Genomic DNA, 13,793 nt, shown 5'->3' with positions numbered 1-13,793 from the left:
GTTTACACAGATGATGATCAGTCCCCTCCAGCTATTATCAAGCCACAGAAAAGGTTTAGCCACAGAATGTCAGTGCAAAATAGCCAAAATTGAGAAGAAAACCTATTCTCTGGACAAGAAAATACAAGCTTCTCTCTCAGTGTTCCTTTTTTGAAGTCTGAATGCAGGATCGCTATGTGTCAGCTCGGGACTAAAGCTCTGGTAGGAATGGCTCAGAATAATGTTATCACAGGACTGCTAACTGGCTTCTCAGAGAAGCTCAACTCTGCAAACCCAAACCTTGTACCAGGGCTTCGTGCTGAGATTCTTTCTCAGGTTATTTCAGTCAATGCCTTTGTCTTGAAAAAACCCTACTGGTTAACACCACAAAGACAACCGGATCCAGTGCTGTCCACCACACTTTGAGGCTTCTTACAAAGTCTGTGGCAGAAATGTTGGGAAAGTTTCCAGCTCTCTGAAACTTTTTCAGTTAATCTGACAACTTTCCAAAACCAGCTTCAGTGCCTCTTGGCTAGGTCTGCCAGAGGAGAGCACGTAGGTCTTGTCAGTGCACCCATCTCCTCACTGCTCACAAATTGGGATACTGGGAGTGCCACGAGGAACTTGGGCTGCTCACCCCAGACTGCCCTGGTGGGACTGACACCTAACTGCCTGTGACACCATCCAGAGAGCTCTGGGCACTGACTGCTCACTGAGCTCTTAAAAAATCAGCAGTGATTACTCTCCAATGCAACAATGTGAGTGCAAAAAAGCTCCAGTAATGGTGAAAAGCCACTACCTCGATTACCACTGTGACCATGTCACACACTATTTCTAGAGAACAGCCAAAGCACAGCCCTCTGAGCGTGTGCACAACCCACACTTTGGATTAAATTGTGAGCTGAGACTTTGAGACTTGCAGATGAGGCTCCTTCCTTATCACTCGCTGTGGTGTGAAGACTCAGCAGTTCTATGCTGCACCTGGCCTGACCTCTTTTTTCCCCCCACTGATTTATTTAGCTTTCTGCTCTCTTCCTAGGCTCTGACTCTCATTTTATCCCAGATACCAGCAATTCTGGCTGATCACACTCAGTGGAATTGAGTGTATCTTGCCTGGTTTCTGTAAGGTCCAAGGCTAAGGTCCTGTCCCTCAGAAATGAATGTTTAAGCCTCAGCTTGAGCCAAGAGCTGAGATTAAAATTCAGCTTGAGAACAGAAGGTCTGGCATTATTTTGCATTTCTTAATAAAATGTTTCCACTGTTCTAGTTATTTACTCTCCTCTGCGGAGCAACCAGTGCTGACTAGGCAAGGGCTATCCATTAAAGGCTGTCTCTCCTCTCAGCTTAAAAGGAAGTTTCCTCTCTTTGACGGGAAGAAGGTAGGAGAAATTAATTTTTCTTTCAGCATCTCCACACCTGGGGAAAGGATCTTGCTCACAGATAACAGTGCAAGCAAATATTTTCTTTGGGAGAAGAAGAGAAAGTGAAGATCAAGGTCAGAGGAGGCAAGAGTAAAGATATGTGACTGCCTTCAAAATAGCCTTCCACAGAACATGTGGGGGGGTCGTTTTATTTAATATGGAAAGCATGTGAGGGCACCAAGGAGAGGCAACTGGCTTGGGGCTCACAGGGAGATAAAGGGGCTGCAAAGCCTGGCTGCACAGATATGCTGAATTCCAGTGGTGCAGAATGAGGTAAACAGGCAGATGTGAACAGGGGAGAGAGACAGTATTTACCTCTACACGCATTTATGAGCAGGAGCATGGCCCAGCACCTCCATCCCTGAATTCCCTCATCCCTTCCTTCCTGCCTAGGGAGTATAAAGACTCTGGTGGCTCTTTGCACAAGGTTCCAATGGAAAATTCATATTGCTTTTGCCTCTACCAGAAAACCACAACCCCATGCAGAGTTTCAAGGAGATTGTTGTGTCTCAAGGTATGGCCCAGCAGCAGCCTCTCAATCTCCCCCATCACTAGCGGATAGAGGTCAGTGCTGTGCCCATATGATATGATAAAAAATTCATCTCACTTCTCAAAATTTCAAATGCTTGCAGAAGTCTTGAATCACACAAGCACAGAATGGTTTGGGTTGGAAAGGACCTTAAACACCATCTTGCTCCACCCGCCCCCACCATGGGCAGGGACACCTTCCACTGTCCCAGGTTGCTTCAAGCCCCATCCAATCTGACCTTGGACACTTGCAGGGATCCAGGGGCAGCCACAGCTTCTCTGGGCATTATTTCAAAATTATTTCAAATTATTTCTGGGCAACTATTTCAAACCTGTGCTAGGGCATCACCACCCTCATTGTAAATCAGCCAAAACAGTCTCAAAGCCAACTATGAGTGCTTAGGAATCTGCATATTTGCCTCTTCACCTGCTGACTAAAACCTCACTTCCCAAGTGTCCTGTCAGAGCTCACTGCCAGGATTTTCCCTGTGGTCCCTGCTAAGACACAGAGGAAGTGAGCCCAGCTCGCCTGGAGGGTTTGGATGGGATTTGGTTGTGAGGTTGGCTGTGCCAGCTTCCAGAAGCATTCATTTCTGTCACCACTGCTCACAGGTGGAGCCCAGAAAGACTAAATTAAATGCTGTGTCTGATTTTTAGCTTGCTGTGTAACTACCTGAGACATACAGACAGGGACAGTGCTGTTACCGCCTGTGATTTAATCAATGACCCTCAGGAAAACTGTCATCTTCTCCTGGCTACTGATTTAGTTCTTGGAGCACTCTTTCACTTGAGCTAGCTGTAAGCTAGATGTGACCCACAAAATCATAATAAAAGACAGAGAAACAGAATTCAGAATACAAGTTATGCTTTGGGCTTTCCTTTTTTCTTTCACATTGTGTTATGAAGTCAAAACTGGACCTGTTTCTGCGGGAACTTGTGCTAAGGTATGCAACTATTTCAAACCAAACCAGTCCCATTTTCCAATGAGAGTGGGCCAGGTTTCAGGCAAAGATGCTTTCACAGCGAAATCTTGGGAAAATTCACCACTTTCCACATTTCCAATATGCCAATATTCATCTCATGCTAAGTGCCAGCAATTGTTTGAACAAGGCTACAACCCAAGAAAGCACTTAAGCACATGCTTAACTTTCAGCACATGAGTAATCTTTGTGATGTCCTGGGTTTTTGTTTTTAGATTCACTATTGTTAGTTACCTTGAATTTTTAAATCCATAGGGACAATTTGCATTTTCTGAGCTGCATAATTGGGCCATGAAAAGGGATGGTAGCTCATGATTACTGAATTGTTAATTAATCATTTTTATTCTATTTAAATATGCTTTAGAAGACCATAATGATGTATGCTTCCTTGATATTAGCTGTACTAATTAGATCATCTTTTCTAAATTAGAGTGCAGTTTTCTTAGCAGGTTTCCTTTTATCTGGTGTTCATTTTTCAAAAGAGCTTCATGTTGCTCCCACAGATGAGTGAATCATTTCCAGGGAATCATGTTATGCAAAAGATGTTTTTCTTGCTGTTGAATGCTTATGGGTAGATCATGGATCTCCTCCAAATCAGTAAATATTTTGAAGGTGGACTTTCCTCAACAGTAATGCATCCCTTGACTAGATGAGTGTAACTGTATCTGGGATGAAACTCAGTTCCTACAACAAACTAGAGCACTTGCCATATTTCCCATTTCAGAACAATCTCACACCAACACAACTTGGTTTAGTGACACATGAAAGCAGAAAATGGAAGTGGTTGAAACAGATTTACACACCTGAACATGCACATGTATTTCTTTGCACACTTCCTTTAGCAGTTAATCGTTGCTCCAGCCCTGAAAGCTCTGCTCTCTCCTTCTCTATCAAAACATTACTTTCAAAAGATTCCCAAGGAAACGATGACCGTGTTATTCCAGAGGTCCTCATTTAGGTTAGCTTAACCATTTAATTTGTCATATCTTGGGTAGATTGCATTATCTTTTCTAGTTAGAGAAAGCCTGAGTGACACATCTCTGCACAGCCAACCTGGAAATTTCTCACAAACTATCCATAACTCTCAGGCCGTCTCATTTTTGTTTAATGCTCCTGGTTTCGAGAGAAACTATGAGAACATCCTGTCATGGTAATTCTGGGCATGTCTGTCTAGTTCAACGTCTTAACAATCACCTGTAGTGCTGGACATGAGAAGGATGAGAAGAACAGGGCATTGTTTTGATCTGAACAAGTCTATCCAGCTCTCTGGAAAGCAGCTACTTACGTGTCGACAAATCTCCTGCTGAGGTTTGAGATGACCACGGGAGATCCAGACTGGAAAGGGGGGTCCCGGACCACTTTGTATTGGATGGGTTTGCAGCCTGAGCACAGCGTGCTGTGGGGGACAGAGCTCAGCATGGCAGCGTCGATTTCCAGGTGCTCGTCCAAGGTGTAGATCTGGATCCCATACACCTCCTCTCCCACTTTTCCCACATCCAGCTTGATGGTCAGTGGGATGTCACAGAAGACGTTCTGTGGCCCGAGTGAAATGTTCTTCCCGCTGACCGTGAGCAGCTTGATGTCATTCACTGCTCCACTGGAGTCCCAGTCCGGGGAAACGAAAGTCACCCAGACCGTGAGGGACTCTGGAGTCAGGGGATAGCGAAATTCCAGCTGCAGGTAGCAGCCCTGGGGCTCAGGACAGGCTGGGGGCACCGTGTGTTGGTTGACGGCCGAATTGGGACTCCATGTCCTGACGCTGGATTTACAGGGCTGCTCAACGTCAGGGTGCCCTAGAAAGGAAGAAGGGAGCAAAGAGAGGGCACAAAAGAAGTTAGAGAACTTGAGTTTTCATTGGCATCAGTTTAAAAGGCAGACCAGTGGCAGGAGAACATATCTGTCCAGGAAACTAATTATTTACTTCATCAGAACAGGCGTGGCCAGCATGGGGAGGAGGAACAGAACACCAGCGTCTCCTGGCCGGGTGAGAGACACAAAGGCAGTTTAAGTGCCCAGCTGGACTGGATGTCACACAACACACTCTGTGCCGGTGCATCTGGGCCTACATTTCCTATTTCTAGTGCCTTTCCCCATGCCAAACAATATTTTCTACCCCTTCCACTTGGTAATTTACCTGATAAACAGAGTCACTTTGCCTTCAGTTCACCTCCTACTTATTCCCTTGCCTCTCACTTGAAAATACAATCTTTTTCTCTTTAACAAAGACAAGAAAAGAGCCTTTGTTTGTTCCAAGAAGCTGTTGTGCTGTTCAGGGGCAACTCCTGTGGCATTTACAGGCTGATCTAGCACATTGTGTAAGACCCTTTCTTTGGAGCACATGGAGCCCAGGTCTGAGCTGTCTCTTTGCTCTCGTTGTGATGAAACAACAGGCACTTGTGCTTTTACATTTCTCACCGTTGGTTGTGTTCAAATACATGGGAGGTAGTACTGAAAAGTAATGAAAGCCACAATTCTTGCTGGGTTCCCAAATACTATGGTAACATTACAATTTGGCGTGGAGTCATGGACTGCAAGATCCAGAGGGGTCAGATGGGTGGAACAGTTGGTAACAGAATCCAGTGAGAGCTATAAATCCCCTTTTCCTTCCCAAATAATCACATAAAAAGGGAGGCAAACATGACAGGGAGAAGGCAAAGTACAGAAAAGAAGATAAAGAAAGGTAATGAGAGGAGAGAAATGCAGAAGGCAGAGGGAAAAGAAAGGATAGCACCACTGTTTGCAACTGAGGAAGAAAGCAAGATAAACTACTGGGCAAACATAGACAAACAGGACGTCACTACTAATTTAAAGAGAAAAGGGCAACGTGCGAAGGTTATTCTGATTGTCTATGATCCAATGAAGTGTTAGAAATGTGCCTCTTTTGTCAAGGATAAACAGCTCAGGGAATTCTCCGGTTCATACCAAATGGACCCAGATGCAGAATAGATTTCCTGGCAGCCTTCCTGCGATTCAACACTATTGTCCTGCAGATGCCCAACTTTTCATGTTTCTCCCTCACCTCCCATATCCCAGAGGCCTTCTCTCCTCCTCACATGGCACAGAGCAGTGGGAATGCCATCAGCATCTGGAGAGACCACAGTGGTGATACATTATGAAGAAAGCCAGAGGTCCATTTAAAACGCTCGAGTTTCCCTCCTGGCAAGTGTGCAAGCCCTGTGGATAATCACTGTGAGCAGCAATACCCCATTCAGCTCACGTCATCTCACCCTCACTGCCGGCTGGGTGTGCTTGGCTGAGCCCTCTGATGATTTTGTCAGACCCACAGCAAGCTCCTGATTGCAGCCCCAAGGTCTTTTTTAACTCCAGTATCTCAGAGGGCTTTGGAAAGATCTGTGAATTTTACCACTGTCCTCTCACAGAAAGGAAAATGGAGCTAATGGCTCACAGCCCAGCACGTCCCCACCTGGGATCCTGCAAATTCACCTCTGTCAGTTCAAGGCCTTGGTAAGACTTAAATTCCAAACAAACCCACACGTTTTGGTAGATCAGGGTGTGATCCCTGGAGATGCATGAATTGGACTCAGCCTCCAGGGAGCTTAGCACAGAGATCATTACCCCAAAACGTCTGGCAGATTGTAGTCATTCATTGACTAAAAACCTCAATGAAGCTGAGATAAAGAGACTCTTTCTCAAATATCATCCAACACTTTCACTGGGTAAGAAATATCCATTTAGTTGTGGAAGAGGACAAAAATCTTATTTCATGTAACTGGATTTCTAGAGATGGGTAAATACTCTAAAAATTACAAATATTTGTATGTAAAAAGAAATAGTGTAGAAGTTATTCTTCCCCTCTGCACTCAGGTTCTGAAAATCCTTTGCCTTATGAGATAGTCAGATCAGACACAGAACAGCATCTCATGCAACATCACATCTTGCCTAACACAAAACAGGAATGTGAGGTTTGTGAGGATGAGCTAAACCCCACATCTGAGTTAGAGAGCAGGGATGGCAGGTTAGGAGGGTGTCTTTCCTAAAATGTTTTCCCCAACTACAGCCTGGTGCACCAATCCTTCATTGTGCAGTAAAGTGCAGTGCCTGGGATGAATTCCCCAGCACAGGGATGGAGCCTGAGAGGCCATCTGGCATCAGGAGTCTCTCAGGATGTTACCCCTGTCACAACTGCAACTCACCTGCCACATTTCTTAGGTGGTCAAGATACAGGAAACACCCAGTGGGACTCCAGTGTCCAGCTGGGACAATTAGGATACAGAAGGAATTGCTCTCAAGGAAATATTAGGCCCGGGAAAAGGCTGAGCTCTAGAGCAGCACAAGGCAGCAACATTTTTTATAATATTCTCACACTTCTCTCAGTCAGCAGTGAGCCAAGCAGGAGGAGCTGACTGATACATGCATATAGTGCACAGCAAGCAAAGGTACTCACTGGGCTGGAGCCAAAATCACCTTTCTTACATAAAACCCCCCTTTGACAGAGCTATGGAGGTGCTGTAAGATTTGTTGATCTAGCTGGTGTTGCTGGTGAGAATCCAGGTAGGTTAGAGCTTTCTGGCTCTATGGTGAAGATAAAGAGTAAATCAGAACTGCCTGATCTCCAGAGCCTTCCCACAACCCCTGCCAAGGAACAAACAGCCCCTCAAGCAGGGCCCACAACTGGCTGAGAGAGAACCACGAGATGCCTCAGCCTGGGGGTTGGATCCCACCATGCTCAAGCACGGAAGAAGCACGGAATTAGGGAGGACACAGCGCCCAGAGCAGGGTTTTGCATTGGGCACAGCTCACACATAGCCCAGACCACTGCTGGTGCAGCCACCTGGGGTAGGACATGTCAGGAAGTTGAGATCAACCAGAGCTGCTTCAGAGACACGTGAGGAGTGTGGTTTTCTGCTCAGAAGCTGCATGAGTCCTACAAAACATTTTCCACGAGTGTCATCTCAGATTTTACAACAAGTTCATTTTGGCCATGCTTGTGCCTCCCTTGTCTTCACTTTCCACGGACATTCAAGCAGTGAAGATTTACACCCATGGACCCCTGCAGAAAGTGAAGTTAAAGCTTGAATGCTTGAGTGCTCACAGATAGAGAATTAAAGAAGCCAGACAATGATCTAACTGTGCTATTTGTAACTCAGACCAAGTGCAAATAGGCAGAGGGCCTGAATGTCAGGGAGTGGGGTAGCAGAGACAGGAAATCATGGAGCAACAAACACCATAAACTTGGTATATTTCCTACCCTAAAGTGGCAACAACTCGTTAATCCTGAGGACAGGATTACCAAACTTCTGTTCCATAGCAATGGCACAAGAGCAACTGAATGAGACAGATAAGGATCTGACTGCACCCTTCACAGTTAAGAACATGCAGGCACACACAGCAAGAAGAGGAAATTAAACGCAAAATGCTGCTGAGTAATAAATCTTAGAGTAGCTTAGTTTCTCTAGGAATGATGCCTCTGGCAAGACGTGTGAGATCTAGAAGTTTTCAAATCAAAGCTCAGTGGAGAAATTTTGATGGAACTGCATATTTCAATGGAATATGCAGTCCTTTCAAAATAAAAACACTTTGCAAAACTGGGTTTATTTGGCCAAAGTTTTATTCTGGAAGAGAAAATGGCAAGACATTTCTAACACTATTGGAACATTGTGTTTTGACATTTTTGTAAGAAACCTTTTCACTTTTGCACCTTGAAACACTTTCCATTTTGATTTTCAAAGTTGCTTTTGCCCTAGATTCTATACTAAAAGGGTATATTTTCAAATGTCATAATTTAACCAAAGTTCATGAGGAATTACATGAGCTAAACAAAACATTTTGGCCAGCATCAAACACTTTTTGTTTTTAATTTTCCTTCATGGAGAATTTCAAAAGTTTCAAGTTTTCTTCCAAATGAAACCAGGTTTCAAAGTCTTGTAATCCTTGGCTAAGTGCAAATTCCACCATCTACCCTGAACTACTACTGCAAGTGACCCAAACTTTGCTAATGCTGTTTACTGGGTGATCTAGTCACCCCCATACCCAGAGTGCTGCTTCCCGGGATGGAGCATCCACCCAAGGGCCAGATGTGTCCTGAGCTGTGCCCAGCAGCCTTGGATGTCATAGGACCATGGAATGGTTTGGGTTGGAAGGGACCTTAAAGCTCCACCCCTGCCATGGGCAGGGACACCTTCCACTATCCCAGGTTGCTCCAAGCCCCGTCCAGCCTGGCCTTGGACACTTGCAGGGATGGGGCAGCCACAGCTTCTCTGGTCAACCTGTTCTAAATTTAGGGGGTGAGTGGGAATGAAACACAACCTCTGCTGGGCCCCCACCCTGGGACATGGGTGTGTGGGGCAGAGGACACTGCCCACTGTCCCATCAAGCAGCAGGGACACAGCTCGTTGCACATGCTGACCGTAGGACAAGAGAGAGCTCCTGGGTGCAAGCCCAAATAATATTCCTTGCAGAATAACTCCCGTGTGCAGGAGAAATAAACCCGTAACATAAGGAGGTATTTGTATAATGAGTTTGCAAAATCCAGGATTGTCCTTGGGGCTCAATGAGCTCACCTGTGTGCAGTGTGGGCCCGGAGTGTGCTGCTCTGGAAGGAACAGCTCGTGAGGCACAGGCTGAAATAATGCTCTGCGCTTTCCAAACCGTGATTTGGGATGAGTGACCTTTGCCTGGTACAATCTTAAATATGCTCCACCACAAACAGCCAGGGACATAACGGAAGGGACGTGTGGGGGAGAGTTAATGATGGAGATCTAATGGCACTGCACAACCAGCCCTGCAGACCATTCTCCCTCCAACAGGCTCCAAGAGAACGACTTGCAAAACATCCTGAACAAGAGGGCTTGACGTGGTCACCTGCATTCCTGCTGCAGAGCACTTGCCCAAAGGGCAATCTCCTTCCAGCCTGGCTGCTGCTGCAGCCCACTGCTGTTCACCACAAGCAAAGGCAGCACAAATCAGGCCCAAATAAATAACAACTCTTCACTTTTGGAGTTGGAGTAGAGGGAGTAAACAGTTCCCCTGAGGATTTTGTCTGGCAGATGTGAATGGTCAGCATTTCTGCTGCTGTGTGAAATTCATATTCAGCACCTGGAATTCCTTTAATTCATGGGCAGGGGCAGGACTCAGGGGCCAAAACACAGGTATTTGAGCCAGTGGCATTCCTTCAGGGCACGGTGTTCTGCTGCCTGCTGGCTCTGTTCACGTTACATGCAGGTATAATCAAGCACTCCCAGATTTTCCCACTTTTCCTTGTGGCTCTCCCTTTGCTCTGTCCCATCTTCTCCCCCACCATGTGTTTGCCCCCACCATGTGTTTGTCCCCATCCTGTGACTCACCTTCTGCCTCCCGTGGGCTCCAGTGCCCCGAGGGATCGCAGGGCATGGGGGAAGAGGCGCTGAAGGCGTATTGCACCAGAACTCTTCCTTCCGCACACAGATCACATGCTGATCCCACTTCTCTAGGAGGCCAGGAAAACAGGAAAACACACCAACTTAGTAACAGCTGAATGAGCTGCTTATTCAACTATATTAAAAGCAATAAGACTTAGAATTCAGGTCCACTTAACCCTCTTTTCTCAAGGCACTGACAAAAGTGTTTTCTGATGCTGACCTTCTGTAGATTTAAGTCAAGAGCCTGTGTAGAAAGCATTTGTGAGCCCTCCATCCAGCACAAAATGACAGCAACCTGGGAAATCACATTCACCTATATTTTAATTTTTTTTCTCCTGCACTGGACCAAACCATGACAAAAGAAAATACACACTGCCTAGTGGTTAGAGCAGAGAAATTGGCCTCAGGAGTTTTCAGATCTCTTTCTGCTCCCACCATGGATTTATTTATTGTTTGAACTTGTAGTATCTTTAGGATTGTCCTACCAGCAAGACTGGCTTAGCAGGGAAACACAGTTAAACACCAATTCACAAATCACAAACTGGTTTGGGTTGGAAGGGACCTTAAAGCTCATCTCTTTCCACCTCCCACTGTCCCAGGCTGCTCCAAGCCCATCCAGCCTGGCCTTGGGCACTGCCAGGGATCCAGGGGCAGCCACAGCTGCTCTGGGTACCCTGTGCCAGGGCCTGCCCACCCTCACAGGGAACAATTCCTTCCTAACATCTAGTCCAAAACTACCCTCTGTCAGTTTAAATAGTTTTGCTAATACATTCACAAGATATGGGTTTAAGCTGATGTAGACTGGAGTAATTCTAACATTCTCCATAAGGTTAAGCTGATTTCTATCAGCTGAGGATGCAATTCACACAGTTCAGCCCTAGATTCCTTGGGGTCACAAAATTCGGAACCCTGTGTGCCCCAGAGTGTGTGGTTATTCACACCAGCATGCTGCTTACTATTCAGAATTAATTGTTCTGCTTTAAGGATCACTTTCTGCTGGAATGGAAAGTTAAAAATTAATTATCCTAATGATCAAATGCACCTAGGAAAGGACAGAAGTTTTAGGCAAACAATTTGTGTGTAAAACAGTGTACTATCTACGCTACTCTAGTAAGAATGATGTGAGTCAATTATTAAAATAATTTATATCAATTATTATAATCAGCTATGCAAATTTTAACCATCATCACCACCACTGCATGATTTATTTCAGCACTGCTTTGAAGAGAGGACTGTGATCCCCAGGAAGAAGTTATTTGGGATCCTCAGTGGCTGAGCCAGCCTGACAGAGACAGTAACTGGCTGAACTTGTGCAGCGCAGGAAGGGATGCACCTGCTGAAAACACCTGAAAAACACAACATGGCAATGGGGTAGAATGAAGAAGAGGAAGGAAAAGGTGACCTCCTCTTCCTTTCATGGTCTGTAACACTGGAAATGAGAAAATGTGGGCACGTTGTGAGTACTTCTCTCCGTGTCTCACTTCACCCACCTGCACTATTGGCGTGACACTGCCTCCCTATCTCAGTTCTCAGCTGCCTATTTAGCAGAGGTTTAGGTGTCTGACTCAGCTTGCCTGAATAATATACGCAAAAAGAAAATTTAAAAAATCAAGAAACCTGAATAAATGGTCCTGAGAAATCAAAACGTAGAAATATTGTTCTGCTGTTGTTCTTCAGACACTTCCACCAACAGTCAGGATAGAAGTCCCTGCAATAATAATCTTTCAGTTTCTTTACAAAGAGACTCCTGCATTAGCACTTGGTTCTGGATGAGGAGAGGGCTCTGGAAGCCAAGTTTCCACAATTAGGACTGCTTTTTACTCAAATTAGCAGCTATACAATTTCATCACAGGCTGCCATGATGGAAAAAAACTGTAGGCTTATGGACAAACATTTCCTTTTAGCAGTGAGGACTTGGAGGTAAGAGAAATCACAAGGAGCATCATGTGGGAAAGGCTATGAGCAAACTTTCTCTTTTTACTTTTCCAGTTTGGGAGCCAAACTCAGGCCTGATGTAACTCCACTGGCTGAAAGGACTTACACAGGGGATGTCTCCTGGGTTAAAGTTTTTGGTCTGCAGACTCTTGAACACAAATCCTATAAAGAGTCATGAATGTCAAACCTAATTATGGAATCCCATTTACAGGCTTATGAAAACCTAAGCCAGGTCCTTATACCTTATGAAGCCATGGCCAACAAGAAAAAAATGAGCACAAATTGGTTCAAAACACTGTTAATTAGGAATGATAGCCATATCTGCCACCTTATACACTGTGGCACATGACTTCCCAAAGTGCAGGGTAATGGAAAATCAAGACTTCTCTGTTTACTAATAAGCCAAGTACTGGGGAAATTCCAGCTCATGAAGTTCAGAGCACAGGAGGAATTCATCCCTACAGCATGATATTTCAATGAAGTGGGTTCAAAATCTAAAGATTACTAGTGAAAAAACAGATAATTTCCTTCAGGGCCAGCACCAGTTCAGTAGGCAACTCAAAACCACAAAAAATCTGTCATTCCTTTGGGTAAAGAGTGCCTGTTTACCAAATAAATTGGAACTGCTGTACTTGAAATTCAGAGTTGGTCCTCTCCCTTCTAAGGCACTGAAACTTTCCAGCAAGGTTTAACAGAGTGATTATCAAGCCCAGCCATCTCTGGGACACCACACTGACCAAAATATTTGCTTGCTAAGAATGAGACAGAATCAGATTCATGGAAGTTAATGCTGTCACCTCAATGAAAACTTGAAGAAGCAGATGCATTCAAAGATTTCTGCCCAAATTTGCTGCAGAGCCCTGTGACAATAACTGTTTACATCTGCCCACGCATCTCAAACGGGAGGTGCATGAATGGATGCTCAGAGACAGCAGATGAACACATCCAATGGATGCAGTCAGGAAATGAAGAGACTTCTCTTTTTCTTGCTTGTTTTCACTTGTTTCATTGGCTTTATTGTTATTTCATTATTACATGCTACTATGTGTGCATGCAACATTTTTGCACGCTTTTTGAAAGGGAGGATGGAGAACGGTAAGGATTCCAATCCTGTGGGCAGGACCTACAAGAAGAAATGTTGGTTGTTGATATATTTGATTATTAGAAATGTTTGGGAGCTCAACCAGCTGCTGGAGCTTAGGGTCAAAGTGTCTTGGGAAATTTACATGCAGGTGAGTGACTCTCTAGAGTGAAAGAGCAAACACCAATTGAACACTTTGAAGAGGCAAGATTTTACTGAGGTGCACAACTCCTGTGTCTACTTCTGCCGAGATGTGAGAACACAGGATAGCCAAACCCAAATTTACAGGAATTAGGAGTTAACATTGCTCTCTGCCCCTCAATCCATGTAATTAATCATGTAATTTGAAGACCCTGTGAGGAAAGCATCTAAAGTACCTATGACCAAGTAGGATCTAAGCAGGGAACAGACACATGGTCTTTACTTCCATGCCTCATCTCCCTTCAACCTGTCAGGACCTCCCACACAGATACAGCCAGCCCAGTGCTACGTTTTTAAACAGAAGGCTAAA

The 13,793-nt window shown here is 45.0% G+C and overlaps 1 protein-coding gene across 1 annotated transcript in view; it reads right to left on the bottom strand.

Moving 5' to 3' along the window:
* Window positions 1-13,793, bottom strand: part of PAPPA (pappalysin 1) — a 182,085-nt gene that overhangs the window by 102,829 nt on the left and 65,463 nt on the right. The window contains exons 6-7 of the mRNA XM_069031458.1: window positions 10,213-10,334; window positions 4,194-4,701 (exon numbers count right to left, since the gene is read on the bottom strand). Of these exons, the coding sequence (XP_068887559.1) occupies window positions 4,194-4,701; window positions 10,213-10,334 (630 nt within the window). The remainder of the gene's footprint in view (window positions 1-4,193; window positions 4,702-10,212; window positions 10,335-13,793) is intronic.

Source organism: Aphelocoma coerulescens, chromosome 17 (genome assembly GCF_041296385.1).
Source record: "Aphelocoma coerulescens isolate FSJ_1873_10779 chromosome 17, UR_Acoe_1.0, whole genome shotgun sequence".
Lineage (NCBI taxonomy): Eukaryota > Metazoa > Chordata > Aves > Passeriformes > Corvidae > Aphelocoma > Aphelocoma coerulescens.
Note: the sequence above shows the minus strand (reverse complement) of the source record. Positions and strands in the feature narration are given on the sequence as shown.